General features: G+C 41.3%; 1 protein-coding gene and 1 non-coding gene across 2 annotated transcripts; both read left to right on the forward strand.

Annotated features, from left to right (window-relative positions):
* The first annotated feature begins 8,263 nt into the window (after nt 1–8,263).
* LOC116583952 lies at nt 8,264–8,370 on the forward strand. The gene has a single exon (XR_004282973.1). It is a non-coding gene; the product is annotated as a U6 spliceosomal RNA (small nuclear RNA).
* A 15-nt stretch (nt 8,371–8,385) lies between these two features.
* On the forward strand, nt 8,386–9,191 carry LOC116583944 (kinesin-like protein KIF15). Its single transcript, XM_032331964.1, has one exon. The coding sequence runs from the start codon at nt 8,386–8,388 to the stop codon at nt 8,929–8,931; it is 546 nt and encodes a 181-aa protein (XP_032187855.1). The 3' UTR covers nt 8,932–9,191.
* Nucleotides 9,192–13,962: the final 4,771 nt, after the last annotated feature.

Consider the following 13,962-nt stretch of genomic DNA (forward strand, 5'->3'; position numbering starts at 1 on the left):
AATATCTATGTGTTTAACTAACAGGAAAGTGCCTTATCCTTCCCTCTGCGAAAGAAGTCTGTGGAGAACACAATGTTCAAGCAACCTCTTGCTTTTGGAAGGGAGAAGCATTTTCAAATGGATGTATGAAATAGAGCAAATCGCCTCAGATTTTACTCTGAGTAAAATGGAGTAATGAGTCTATGGAGAATGGCACTCTAAACTAATTGGTATTTCCATATGATAGATTAGATATCAAATATATGTGTGGAAGAGTAGGGAATGTGCTATGTCCCTGACACACAGACACAAGTCTTGAGCAACTTCAACAACTATATTTTTCAACGGAGAAACCTTCTAGCATGTATGTTTTTAAGCAACAAAAATGTGCCCAGTTCTTCCTAATGTGAAGGAAGTCAGTGTGAAACGCAACTTTCAAGGAACTCTTACTTTTGGATTCATGGTATAAAATTGTACTTGGCCTGACTCGTAATTCTCAAATAGGGAATAGAGACAGAGCTTGAGTTCAAGAATATTTTTTCCTGAGAACACACAAGTGGAGAAAAGTGGAGGGAGAGGATAATTTCATGACTATGGACAACTTTGGAGAATGGAAAAAAGGACACTATGGAGCAGAGGAGCCAGGTAGCCACCATTGGGTGTCCCACACTGCATTACCTCCTTGACCAATTTATTATCATCAAGGCACTCTCTGGTTTGATTCTCAAGAGGGATGGGTTTAATCCAAGTCGGTGAGTGGCTGCTCCTACCAATAGATAATGTGGGGCTGTAAAATTCAGTGTAGAAAATTGGTTGTGGTCATTCCAGTTCAGAAAGGGGGCTAAGAGGCAATTTTAGGGTACAGTTACCTACCTCTTCCTCCCCCAAAATAAATTAACAGCCACCTTGGTTTGGAGTGTGGACTTTGGAACTGAGTTTTGTTATTTGCATTGTGGAACTTTTGTTGGGGCAAATGATTTAGCTTGGCATTTCCCCCTTTCAAATTGGGATTTAGAAAGAAATGGTGGTCAAGAGAGGATAAGTAACAGTAAGGCTGGCATTTTGTAGCCATCCAGTACATATCAGGCATGACTGTTACTAGGTCTTACAAGGTGGTGGGGGACACATGCTCATTGGTCAGATTTCTTGGATTAATAATTTTGGGCGTCACTTACGTAGACCTTGGACAAGTTGTTTTAACTTCTCTGTTCCTTCATTGTTAAGAATGGGAATTACAAAAGTATCTACTGTATTTCAATCACTGCTTAGCCATGTTAAGTAGAGTATTTTAGATATTTTAACCCCCAGGAGTGTGTTGAATTCAGCAAGCAGAAGATTCGTTATACCGTCAGTCCTTTCAGGGAAGTGCTCCAGTGGCAGGGAAACTCTGCAGGAAGTGTTAGCTGGACTCTAGCCCATGAGTGTCACTGATGCAGAGCAGCTTAGGCCAGGGACTCCTTAGTTTGCTGCCATTCTGGCAAACTTGCTGGATTGGAACACATTGCGTTCCTCTGTGCTAGTTGCTAGTGCCTGTAAAGATCCCAGTTGGCAGCACTGAACTGAGATTTTAGAGGAGCTCCTGCCACAGCCCTTGTCCTACTCTGCCTGGTGGGACTTTTCTGTGTAATTTCCTATGGCCCAGGGCATTGGCTCTGCCTTATCCTAGTTTCCTTTAAGAGTGCTTGATACAGTATCTTTACAGGAACAGAGATGATGTGCAGACCAATAATAAAGGAATGTTGGAAAGATGGGTAATTGACGGGCAAAGTTGAATCTAATTTTGAATTTTGGAGAATTCAGGTCCTGTAACATTAATTTGAGAAACTCTCTTATTTTACCTCCATTTTATCTTTAATACAATCTTGAAATAGAATAATCTTGTGAATTGTGAAGATGGTTAAAGCTAAGGATATAATAATTTCAGTATCATTTTCCTTATCACTTGCCTGAATTATCTGGCTTTTACTTCTGATACTTGATAGGGTTTTAGATTCTTAAACTCTTTGTGGACTCAGAATGTCTGTCTTTCCAAGAATCTGATGAATTAGCTTAGTGTACTATCTCTACAGAAAACTTGAGATCCAGGACACTCTTTGATACAGTTTAGGGGAGAAGCTGGTCCCATCCTTCCTTTGCTCCCTCTAGCTGGAATAAATGGCACTGCAGTCTTAACTGAAAGAGTTCAGAGTGTGGTGGCATCTGAAGTTCCCATGTGCTGCTTCCTCTGAAATTGAGATCAAGTTTATTGTTATTCTGGTAATATGAAACTCCTCCTGGCTTGGTTCCTGCTGCTGCCACTGTAAGGGCTTCTGCTATATCAGTTCTGCTATAATCAAGCATTGCTGCTGTCAGCAAGACATGCACAGTATCAGCTGGATGAAGCAAGTGCATTGATGAGGGAGGGGAAGAACAATATAAAATACTTTAGTGGTGGTTCTAGGAATGCACATAGAATTTAAATTTGCAATTGTGTTGATTCACAGATGACAAAGAAAATTAAAAAACTGGAAAAAGAAATGATAATATGGCGTACCAAATGGGAAAATAATAATAAAGTACTTCTGCAAATGGCTGAAGAGGTGAGAAGTCTTTGCCTGAATGAACAGTGAACATTCATTTATTTCAGTAGTAAGGCAGGCTGGAACTTCGAGAGGTTTCCTTATATGATCTCTTGCCTGCAGTAAGTTAGGTTGTCTTAGGTGAAAGTTCAAAATTCTTTCCCTAACCTCTTAGCTCAGGGTTGTGTTATAGATACCTATAAAGTAACTAGATTTTGCTTTCCTCTACAGAAAACCTAGCTTACACAGACTTAACACTTGTTAAACTGGATGCACCCCACCCCACCCCACCCCCACCAATAGCTTATGATTCATTAGATCGGACGTGTGTCCTCAAATTTTGTATATCTAACAAGTGTCCAGCCTATGTTCCTATTACTGGTTCAGAAGTCCACAACTTGAGAATCCCAACTTTTCCAGGAAGATCACCTTATTCAGATTTCCTATGGACAAAGCACAGTCTTTTAACCCAGTTGATTTTCCATCTTGACTTACTCATTTCCAAAGGCAGCAAAGTTCTTTTTGTAAGGTTTGCTGTGAAGCAAGCTGAAGTATATTCCACTTATAATAAGTAAATTTCTCACTGTCATAAACTGGATAGGAGTAGTTATAACGTCTCATGAGAGAAAATACTAGGGTTAAAAAATGGTGGAAAGGAAGAAAAGTTGAAGAAATGAGCATTATAAATTAAAGTCCTGACTGTTGTTAATACTTAAGTTGATATAGATACTTGAAATCAAGAAGTGGAGTTTGAGTACTTCAAAGAAGAATGAAAAAAGTGTACTTACCCTTTTGCATTGCTACAGAATAATTTTAAGTATTTTAAATATCAAAACAGAGGGAGGTTCAACAGATGACCCAAGTTAGTTTATAGTATAAGCACAGATTTCTTAATTTAGTTTTCTTTTGTATGCAATAATAAAATTTCTATTTACATGCAGAATGGTTGCATGAATTCTTTTTTTTTTTTCCCCCATCTCAGAAAGCTGTCCGTGATAAAGAGTACAAGGCCTTTCAGATAAAACTGGAACGGTTGGAGAAGCTGTGTAGAGCTCTCCAAATGGAAAGAAATGAGCTCAGTGAGCAGGTGGAAGTCCTGAAAGAGCAGGTCAATGTAAAGGCAGTGAATGTAGATTTAGCTGCACCTCTGATACGGCCCTGCACTGCTCTTGTTTCTCAGGATGAGTTGAAGAGTTCCTCTAGTAAAGCTCCAGGAGTATACCTGGATGCTGAGCTCGAGGGAGTAAACGAAAGAAAACACAGCTCCAAAACCCTCTCTACATGATCTCTTCTAGACACTGATTCAGTTCACTAACATGAAGTGTGATCACTGTATTGAGTGGTATTTTGTGTGTAACTTTTCAGTGTTAGTTACTGTTGGTTTTGTAGTGAACGCTCTTAACTTTTTCTATTATATCTGTATGTTTCAAGAATTATTGGACTGTGTGATACAGGAGGCTGCTAAGCAGTTTTGCATTGTTTTAATGTATACACTTTCCACAGCTGTATTGCACACCTGCCTTACCTTCCCCTTCCCTGGAATACATGTGTTCATTGCCTAATCCTTTCACTTTGTGTATTCATTTGCCTTAATCCTGCCCCTTGCAAGTTGTACCAAGAATGGTTTCCCAATGTGAAAACTAATACTGATTTCAACTCTGTAGCCCACTGATACAAGAAGGAAGGAAGGTAGGGAGGAACAAAGGAAGGAAGGAAAAAAGAAAGATGAGTTTTGTCTAGTAGCTCATTTAAATGCCATCTGAAAATAAAGCTCAAGTGTGGGATAAGACCTAAGCAAAGCAAATTTGATATAGATTCGGTTATTTAATAATATTTTGGTCACTTGCAAATTGAGATGAATGCAAGATTGTGGTACAATATGTATGTGAAGATGTCATTTGTAAAGAAAATAGCATAAGCAAGTGATTGGACAAACAGGTTTCATGCTCGAGTCACTAAAGATAGTTCTACTGCTTCGGTTTCAGCTTAGAACACATGTTGAAAGGGGGAAAAAAAAGTATCTAGTTCCCTGCCTTTACCATGGCAAAATTTCTGGATTTTGTAATTTTTCTCCTTACTTTTTTATTTCAGTGTTCAACAGCTAGTCTTATGTATGTGTTCCTGTCATATTTATGACCTAAAATGGGTTGAAAAATGAAAATTACCTAGTGGGTAAAAGAGGCTGGAATGTGAGGTACTTGTAAATGTTCACCACTGACCATGATCGTTAAGGAATAGACAGTGAGAGAAAAGAAATTTACCTGACATTTGACACTGCTAGTCTGCCAGGATGAGGCAAAACCAAACACCACCCTCCCGCAACTTTTCAAAAGTCCCTCCATCAGACTCCAAAACCCACTACTTTGAGGGGAAATGAAGGTTATGTGTCACAAATATAATTTACCTTAAAAATAATACTAATGATCATATCACACCAGAACCCTGATGCATGTAAGGTCTTATCATTTTACTATGGTAGTTAAGTGCCTCCTGCACTTCTTGGTGGTACTTGTTTTGTGTGGAGGTTAAATCTTGGGCCAAAAGCAGTGTGGATCAGAGCATGTGCTCTACCATTTTGTGTTTAGTAGGTTTATGTTAGATATTGTGTAAAATAATATAAGACATTGACAAGATCTGGATTTTGTTTGGGAAGCATTTGGTTTCCTCCCAGATTTTTTTTCTCTGATTAGCAAGAAAAAAGGTAGTTTACGACAAGGATTCCCTTCCAAGTAGCTTTGTAGTATGGGCAGTATGTACTATATTCTGGAACAGGAGTTGTCAAACCATCTCTGTATTGGCTAGGGCTGCTTTCATACTACAACGCTTGAGTCGAGAAAGTCTTAAAATATTCACTAACTGGCCTTTGTTTGTCAGCCTGTTTAAAAAACCTTGTAGCTGGCCCAGGAAAAGTTTAAATGTTGCAATCAGTTAAATTATGTTTGTTGTACCATTTTGTGGAACCCTCTGGAGTTGCAAAATCAATAGTGTCAGTGGACTCCAAGGTGTAGAAAAAAAAACATGGCTGTACAAAAATAGGCCATTTCGTTTTCATGTGTGTAGAAAATACATTTTGTGGTCGTGAGACCAGTATTTTTAAAATTATATATTAACTGTCTTTTCCACACCTGGTTATCACAGTTCATCTCTCAGGTGTTAACAGAAACATCTACCTCTTTCAAACTGTAACTGAAAATACCCCCCAAAAAGGATGCAGTACTGAATAAACTGCTCTATTTTTTCGCTAATATCTTTCATGAAGATAGAGAATTGATGAAACAGCCATATTTTGCTTTTCAAAAACATTTTGTAGAGATTTTTTGCTAATGTGAATCTTATTTTATCTACTCTGTTAAGGTTGAATAAATATGGGATGGCTAATTTAACAGTGTCTGTGTATTCTTTATACTGATTGTAACTTCACTTGTGACATTCAAGCTCAAAGATAATTGTTCTAAATACGTGGTTTCTCAGGTCTTAAAACACAGCTAATTAATTATTGCACAGGAGATTACCTTCTGATGTTGGTAAAAACAATTTTATTCCATCAGAGCACTGTAAGGACTCCCCCTCACCCACATAAAGTAGGGGATGGTAAATAATGTCTGTGGTGTACCCATGAATTTCTCTGGTCCTAGCAAGCCTTACCAAGGGACAGTTGCTTATAGAATGTTTTTTGTCTTTTTGTTTAACCAACTGTTGACAATATATGGTGCAGTTGATCTAATCCTGTACAAGCAAGTGAGTGAGTATTTTTTAGTTGAATAACCTGGGAGAAAACTAATATTTGAGTACCATGCTAAGGTACAAGTTAAAAAATAAAGTCGAGAGTAACATCATGCAAAATGCCAGGAGTCTGGCCCTACACTGTGAAACAACCAGATTTTAAAACTTTATGTCAAAGAAGGGTTATCTAATGAGTGCAAAGATAGCATATAAAATAGATCATGTATCTGATCAGGTATACTATTCAGGAGATAACAAGAACAGCAACAACAAAAAAGACCATTAAAAACTAGGTAGAAGGACTTGGATAGATATTGCCCTTTTTAAGACCCTGGTAATCATTAGTTACCCATATGAAATGAAGCTCAACATTTAGTGACATGTGAACCAGTATCATGAGACGCCACTTCATATTCAGTAGACCAAATAATACTAGTAAACACTAGGAAAAATAAGGAGAGAATGTGGAGAAATTGGAACTCTTGTACGTTGCTTAGGGGAATGTAAAATAGTGCACATGCTGTGCGAAAGAGTTTGGCTGCTCCTCAAACGGGGAGTGAGTGACATGCCAGGATGGCAACGTAGGTATTCTCAGTTTCAAACCCCCTCCCCCACCCCAAGAACCACCAATAGCTGTCCATGGACAAGATGCTACTGACAGAATTGGTAGAATATGCAGGTGAGGCTGGGAGCCTCCCTGCACCTCAGGGATTGTGACAGACTGCTTGAGAAGAGCCAGAGGAAAGGCTACATGCTGATCTCATCGTCCCTCCCCCAGGCCAGTGCAGCACCTTGAGGAGAGGTCTCCCTGAACCTACGTTTCCTCCAGTGGGAAGAGAGGATGCAGGGTGGACAACCAGCCCCTTATCTCTCCCTGCTGCCCACATTGTGGATCACTTTATCGTAGCCACTACTTTGATCTCACACACAGGGGAGTCTGCAGGGCCCGGCCACTGGGAATCTTGAGGTGATACAGAAGGGGTAGGGACTCACAGGGATCTTGGCAGACTGAATGCATACCTTCAGTGCCTGAGTTATATTCCCAACTGGTGGCTTTGCTCATCCGCAGAGCCAAAGTGGGAGTGTACTCTGATCAGGGAACTCGGCAGGGGCAGGTCTGTGTGACATGGGTCCTCAAATGAGTTTTGCCAGCCATAAAGCCTGGTTGACCCTGTGCAGTAAGGTTGATGAATCCCCACCCCACCCACGGTGGAGACTGCCTTCCAGCACCATCTGAGCTGCAGGGCTGCTGACTCTTCCTGAGAGCTGTGTGACCTAGTGGCACTTTAACTTAAAGCTGACAGAACCGATAATTTGCAGAACAAAGTCAGTGGCCCGTATCAGCCAGGGAAATTGGGATGCCAGTTGGCTTGAGTTAAGACGGTAAATGAAGAGATCTGTTGGCTTTAGAACTGCTTCCCCCACTGTGCCTGGGGAGGGAAGCTAATTGGTAGTGTCACTCAACAGTGAATACAGACTTCATTTAGTCTGTCCTACGAGGAAACCTAATGACAGTGCATGTGAAGCTATGTAGCCCACTCAACAGGCATCTGCACAGTAGCACTTGTGGTCTCCCCCAAATACAGAGCAAACCTGGTGGCCTCTCCTTCCCAGGAAATTTAGTGCATACTCGGGCCTCATTTGGACTCTAACAATGAGCTGTACAGGACATGGGTCCCCCCTCCTGCTGCCCTGCCATGTCAGGGCAACTAATGCATCAGCCCACTGGGTATGGTGTCCAGTCCTGGCCATAGAAGCTTCGCCACAGAATCCAGGCAATGCAGAGCCAGTCCTACAGCCTCACTTGTGTATGGAACAAAGCCACTAGTCCTACCCAACGGTTATCAGTTAGACACACACCACATTCCAGTCCCCATGCCCATCCCAAAAATACGCTCTGAGATTTGGCCCCACCTGCCCAAAGGCTTCACCCACCAGCAGACGTAGCCAGAAACCCAAACTGAGCTGATGTGACTAATCATATCTGCCAAAACAAACCTGTAGTGCTTGCTTCGGCAGCACATATACTAAAATTAGAATGATGCAGAGAAGATTAGCATGGCCCCTGCGCAAGGATGACATGCAAATTCATGAAGCGTTCCGTATTTTTAGGTGATGCTTGGATATGCCTAACCACACTTCCCCAGCCTCCCTTTCTCATCTCTGCAGTGAACAGAATCATCCAGATCATCAACAGCTGAAGAATGAACAAGAAGAAATGATCAAAGAAAGACTTGCTAAAAATAAATTGGTTGAAGAAATGCTGAAAATGAAAGCAGACCTAGAAGAAGTCCAGAGTGCTCTCCTGAATAGAGAGATGGACTGCCTTAGAATGGCTGAGGAAGTCGAGCGAACCCAGACTTTGGAATCTAAAGCGTTCCAAGAGAAGGAGCAACTGAGGTCAAAGCTGGAAGAGCTGTATGAGGAAAAGGAGAGAATATTCCAGGAGATGGAAATGTTAAGGAAGCAGGTGGAGTGTCTTGCTGAGGAAAACGGGAAGTTGGTCGGTCACCAAAACCTGCATCAGAAGATTCAGTACGTGGTGCGGCTGAAGAAGGAGAACGTCAGGCTTGCTGAGGAGACAGAAAAGTTGCGTGCTGAAAGTGTGTTTTTAAAAGAAAAGAAAAGAAAAGGAATGAGTCTTAAGGATCTTGGGCAACTACCTACCTAGGCATCGGCTTTCTGGAGACGTTCCTCTTGCAAAAGCAAGCCCTACCCCAGCACATTTAACAGCTGAACCAAGGAGTGTAATTACTAACTGTGTATGTGGCATTGGGGGCTGACCTTCAAGTTTCCGATGCATGTTCTGCATCCGTCCTCACCTTGTGGCAGTCGGCAGTCTGCTGTTTCAAAGTTACCATCCCATTTCAAAGCTTTGAATCAACTGTAAATACTGGGGAAACCTTTTGCCATTTTAAAATAAAAAGCCGTAGTTAAGATTTACAGTGGCTGGTAGTGTCGACAAGATGGCAGGGAAGTAGGAGGAGGCGCCTTTCAACCTGTACCCTAAAGTGAGCTGATTACCTACCAAAGAACTCCGATCACCCATGAAATCAGCCTGAGATCAGAATTATAAACGTCTGGATCTCTAGGGGGGCAGAAGACGCCGGTGGGCAGGTAAAGCGGAGTGGGAACCATGGACTGATATCAGAAGATAAACAAAAGGGGGAGGGAGCCACCAGAGGTGACCGGTTGGAAAGTAATACCTCTAACACCAATGAGTAATACCTGCATCTGGGAACCAGCATTTAACTTGGAGACTGGTTTGGTTGAAAGCACTAAAAAAGAGCAAAGGATCGCGGGGGGTGGGGAGGAATTGTGGGAATCGGGGCGGCTAGGGACAGGGGCTTAAGTCCCCGGTCCCAGGACAACCTTCGCTGGCGCTGAGCCGGAGAGAGCGCAGCGGAGAAACCAGGTCTTGGTCCCTAAGATGCCAGCACGCCTGAGAATGCATGGGTTCTGGCTCCTGTGAGGGGATGGGAGCCACGCCGGAGGGCAGAACGCGTGAGCCCTGCTACAAAGCCTGAGATACCCACGTCCCTCATCCTCCCCTGAGAGAGTTACAAAGGGCCAGCCGCCAGCCGGCGCTCTTTGACCCGCGCCATTGTTTCAGAGCCTAAGACGTGCGCCCCCAATCTCTCCCCTGACAGAGGTGCGCAAAAGCCCAGCCTGGTGCTTTCAGACCTGCGCCCTGTTCTCAGAGCCTGAGACATGCGCGACCCATAGCTCCCCCTGAAAGAGGAGCGCGCAAGCCGGGCACTCTCAGATCCAGAAAGACCAGGCATTCCCAGCCCAGGCCACGGGAAAAGCCCAGTGTGCAATTGCTGCTTGGAACCTCCTTGGTGGTCTGGAGCTCCCAGGCTGCCACCGCTGCCGTGATTTGGGGTACAAGCAAAAGATCCTGCATCCCCAGGGACCACGACTCTGAATCTGCTCTGCCAGCAGCCAAGGGGGAACTCGTTTGAGCTCTGCAGCCAGACTGAGGCTTCTCTCTGAGAGGGAGGTCAGGGTGCAGTTTGTTTTCCTCTAAAACAACACAAACCATCAAAAGCAGTCAAGGTGAGAGGGGAAAAAAAAGTGAACAAACATAAAAACCGCCAGAGAACAAAAACCTGAAAAAAAAAAAAACAGCTTCCTCAGAGCCCACCCCCTTGAGGGGGGCAGGAGGACTTAACTCAGGGAACATCATTGACTGAAAACCCATGTGGCAGGCCCCTCCCCCAGAAAACAAACCAAGAAAGAAAAAAAAAAAAAAAAAGACTGCAAGAGAATAACCACCACTACTTCCTAGGACAACTTTTATTTTTAACTCGTTCCCACGTTCTGGTTCATTATTTTTGTATATAGATAATTTTTTAACCTATTTACCATCACAGTGAGCTGTCCAGTACATCAAATTCCATAATAACCTACTAACCTGAACTTTTTGATACATACACCTGTGTTTTTCTTTTACTTTTCTTTTTTTTTTTTTTTGATTTCTTCTTTTTTTAAATTTTAGTTCAGTTTAGTCTAGTTTATTCCTTTTTATTGTTATTTTCTAATATTCATATAGAGTTAAACTTCAAAGTAATCCCCTTTCCCCAATCAATACTACCCCTATAGGTAAACCAATTTTTAATCCCGCTTTATCTTAGGAAAGTTGAGTCCTTTAACAAAGATATCGAGATACATTCAGGAAGAATCAAAACAACCTTCCTCACCCACACTGAGAATTTATAACCACTTTTCCTTCTTTTTCTTCCACCAGTGTTTCTGTGTTTTTGTGTTTGTCCTGATAGTATATAAATCTTATACTTGGGGTTCTTTTTGACGAGGTTCTTCCTTTATTTGCATATATATATATTTTTCCTCATGTCATATACTTTTATCACTCTTCTTGTTTGTCTGTTTTTGTTTGTCTACTTCATAAATTGTACATTGGGGCCCATTTGGGCTGAACCTTCTCTTTCATCTTCCCTTTCTTTCCTCTCTCTCTCTCTCTCTTTTCTTTTTCTTTTCTTTTGTCTCTCATATGGGTGGGGAATCCTGATTGCTCAGAAGTGTTCCAGGGTGCAGCTTGACTGCACCACAGCCGATATATCCAGCTACACCCATTCAGTCATCTCTCACCAAAATGACTAGGAGGAGGAATTCCCAACAGAAGAAAAATACAGAGGATGGACCTTCTGCAATAGAGCTAACGGCTATCAACATAGACAATATGTCAGAAAGAGAATTCAGGCTAACAATTATCCAGGCAATAGCTAGGTTGGAGAAAGCCATGGATGACCAAACGGAATTGATTAGGGCTGACCTGAAAGCGACCAGACAGGATGTTCACAATGTTAGGGCGGAGCTTAAAGCTACCAGGGATGAGGTTCACAATGCTCTCAATGAGTTCCAATCTAATCGAAATTCTCTCAAAGCAGGGGTAACTGAGACAGAGGATAGAATTGGTGATCTGGAGGACAAACAGATAGAGAGAAAGGATCAGGAGGAAGCCTGGAACAAACAGCTTAGAAACCACGAAAACAGAATCAGGGAAATAAATGATGCCATGAAACGTTCCAACGTCAGAATTATTGGAATCCCTGAAGGGGAGGAGAAAGAAAGAAGTCTTAAGGACATGCCAGTGGACTGTAGGTGGTAAGGAAATTTAATAATCTTTCTTCTGCCTTTAGTTCCCATATCACACTTAACTTACATAGAGTGTCAGAATGGATAAAGAAACAAGACCCACCTATATGCTGCTCTCAAGAGACTCATTTTAGACCTAATATCATCTGCAAATTAAAAGTGAGGGGGTGCAGAAACATTTACCATGCAAATGGAAGTGAAAAGAACTCTAGGGTAGCAATACCTATATAAACAAAATAGATTTAAAACAAAATTCAAATCAAAACAAAAACATTTTTTAAAAGATTTAACTTATTTATTTGAAAGGGAGAGCAGAAAGAGAGAGAGAGAGAGATCTCACGAGTGGGGCGGAGAGGTTAGAAGGAGAAGCAGACTCCCCACTGAGCCGGGAGTCAGATGCTGGACTTGATCTCAGGACTCTGGAATCGCGACCTGAGCTGAAGGCAGAAGCTTAAGTGAATGAGCCACAAATGCACCCAACAAAAAAAGGTTTTAGCACAAAGACTATAACGAGAGAAAAATAAGGACACTACATAATCATAAAGGGAATGTAAAAATATGAAAATTAAATTATAATTATAAAATTATAGTTTTAAGAAAATTATACAGAGAAATTACCAGCAATGAAATTGAATCAGTCAAAAAACTACCACCACCACCACCACCACCACCACCAACAACAACAACAAAAACAACAACAAAACAGACCAACAAACAAAAGCCCAGGAACAGATGGCTTCTCAGGCAGTTTCTACGCAACACTTAAAGAAGAATCAATACCTACTTCTCTCAAAATATTCCAGAAAAGAAGAGGATGTACATCTCACCAATTAATAGTATGAGGCCAGCTTTACTCTAATTCCAAAATGGGATTAAAAAAAAAGAACACTTCCCCAAAAGAGACTACAGTCCAATATCTCTAGGTAACCTAGATGCAAAATACCTAGATAAACTAGATAGAAAAATCCTCAACAAAATATTGGCAAACCAAGTCCAGCAATACATTTAAGATGCCATTTATCTCAAATAAGAAGGATTTATTTCTGGGATCAAAGGGTGCAAGTTTGGTTCAGTATTTGTAAATCAATCACTGTGATGCATCACAACAACAACAAATGGAAAAACCATATGATCATCTCAGTCAGCGCAGAAGGAACATTTGACAAAGTACAACATGCATTCATGATAAGATAACTCAAGAAAGTAGGGTGAGAGGGAACAATCCTCAACATAACAATGGCCATATACTAAAAATCTCACAGCTAACATCCTCAGTAAGGGGGGGAAAAAAAAAAACAAAACAGTTTTCCCTAAGGTCAGGAGCAAGACAGAAATGTCCACTCTCACTAGAAAAAAAAAAAAAGATCAGCAAATAAAGCCTAAAACCAGCACGAAGGGAAATAAAGATTAGACCCAAAATAAATGATATAGAAACAACAACAACAAAACCAGTACAGATCAAGAAAACTAAGGGCTGGTTCTTGGAAAGAATGAGTAAAGTTGTTTAGCCCCTAGCCAGACTGACCAAACAGAAAAAAGACCCAAATAAATAAAAGTCACAAATGAAAGAGGAAAGATCACAACAAACACTACAGAAATACAAACAATCATAACAGAATACTATGAAAAATTATATGCCAACAAACTGAGCAACGTGGAAGAAATGGGCGAATTCCTAGAAACATATAAACTACCAAAACTGAAACAGGAGGAAAAGGAAAATTTGAAGAGATCCATGACCAGCGAAGAAATAGCATCAGTAATCAAAAATCTCCCAACAAACAAAAGTCCTTGGCCAGATGGCTTCCCAGGGGAAGTCTACCAGGCATTTAAAGAAGAGTTCACGCTACTTTTCTCAAACTGTTCCAAAGAAATTGAAAAGGAAGCTCCTTCTATGAGGCCAGCACTACCTTGAATCCAAATCCAGGCCCAGACCCCACTAAAAAGGAGAACTACAGGCCAAAATCTTTGATGAACCTGGATGCAAAAATGCTCAACCAAATACTCGCAAATCAGATTTACCAGTACCTTAAAAGGTTTCTTCATCACGATCAAGTGGGATTTATTCCTGAGCTGCAGATGT

This window comes from Mustela erminea, chromosome Y (genome assembly GCF_009829155.1).
Source record: "Mustela erminea isolate mMusErm1 chromosome Y, mMusErm1.Pri, whole genome shotgun sequence".
Lineage (NCBI taxonomy): Eukaryota > Metazoa > Chordata > Mammalia > Carnivora > Mustelidae > Mustela > Mustela erminea.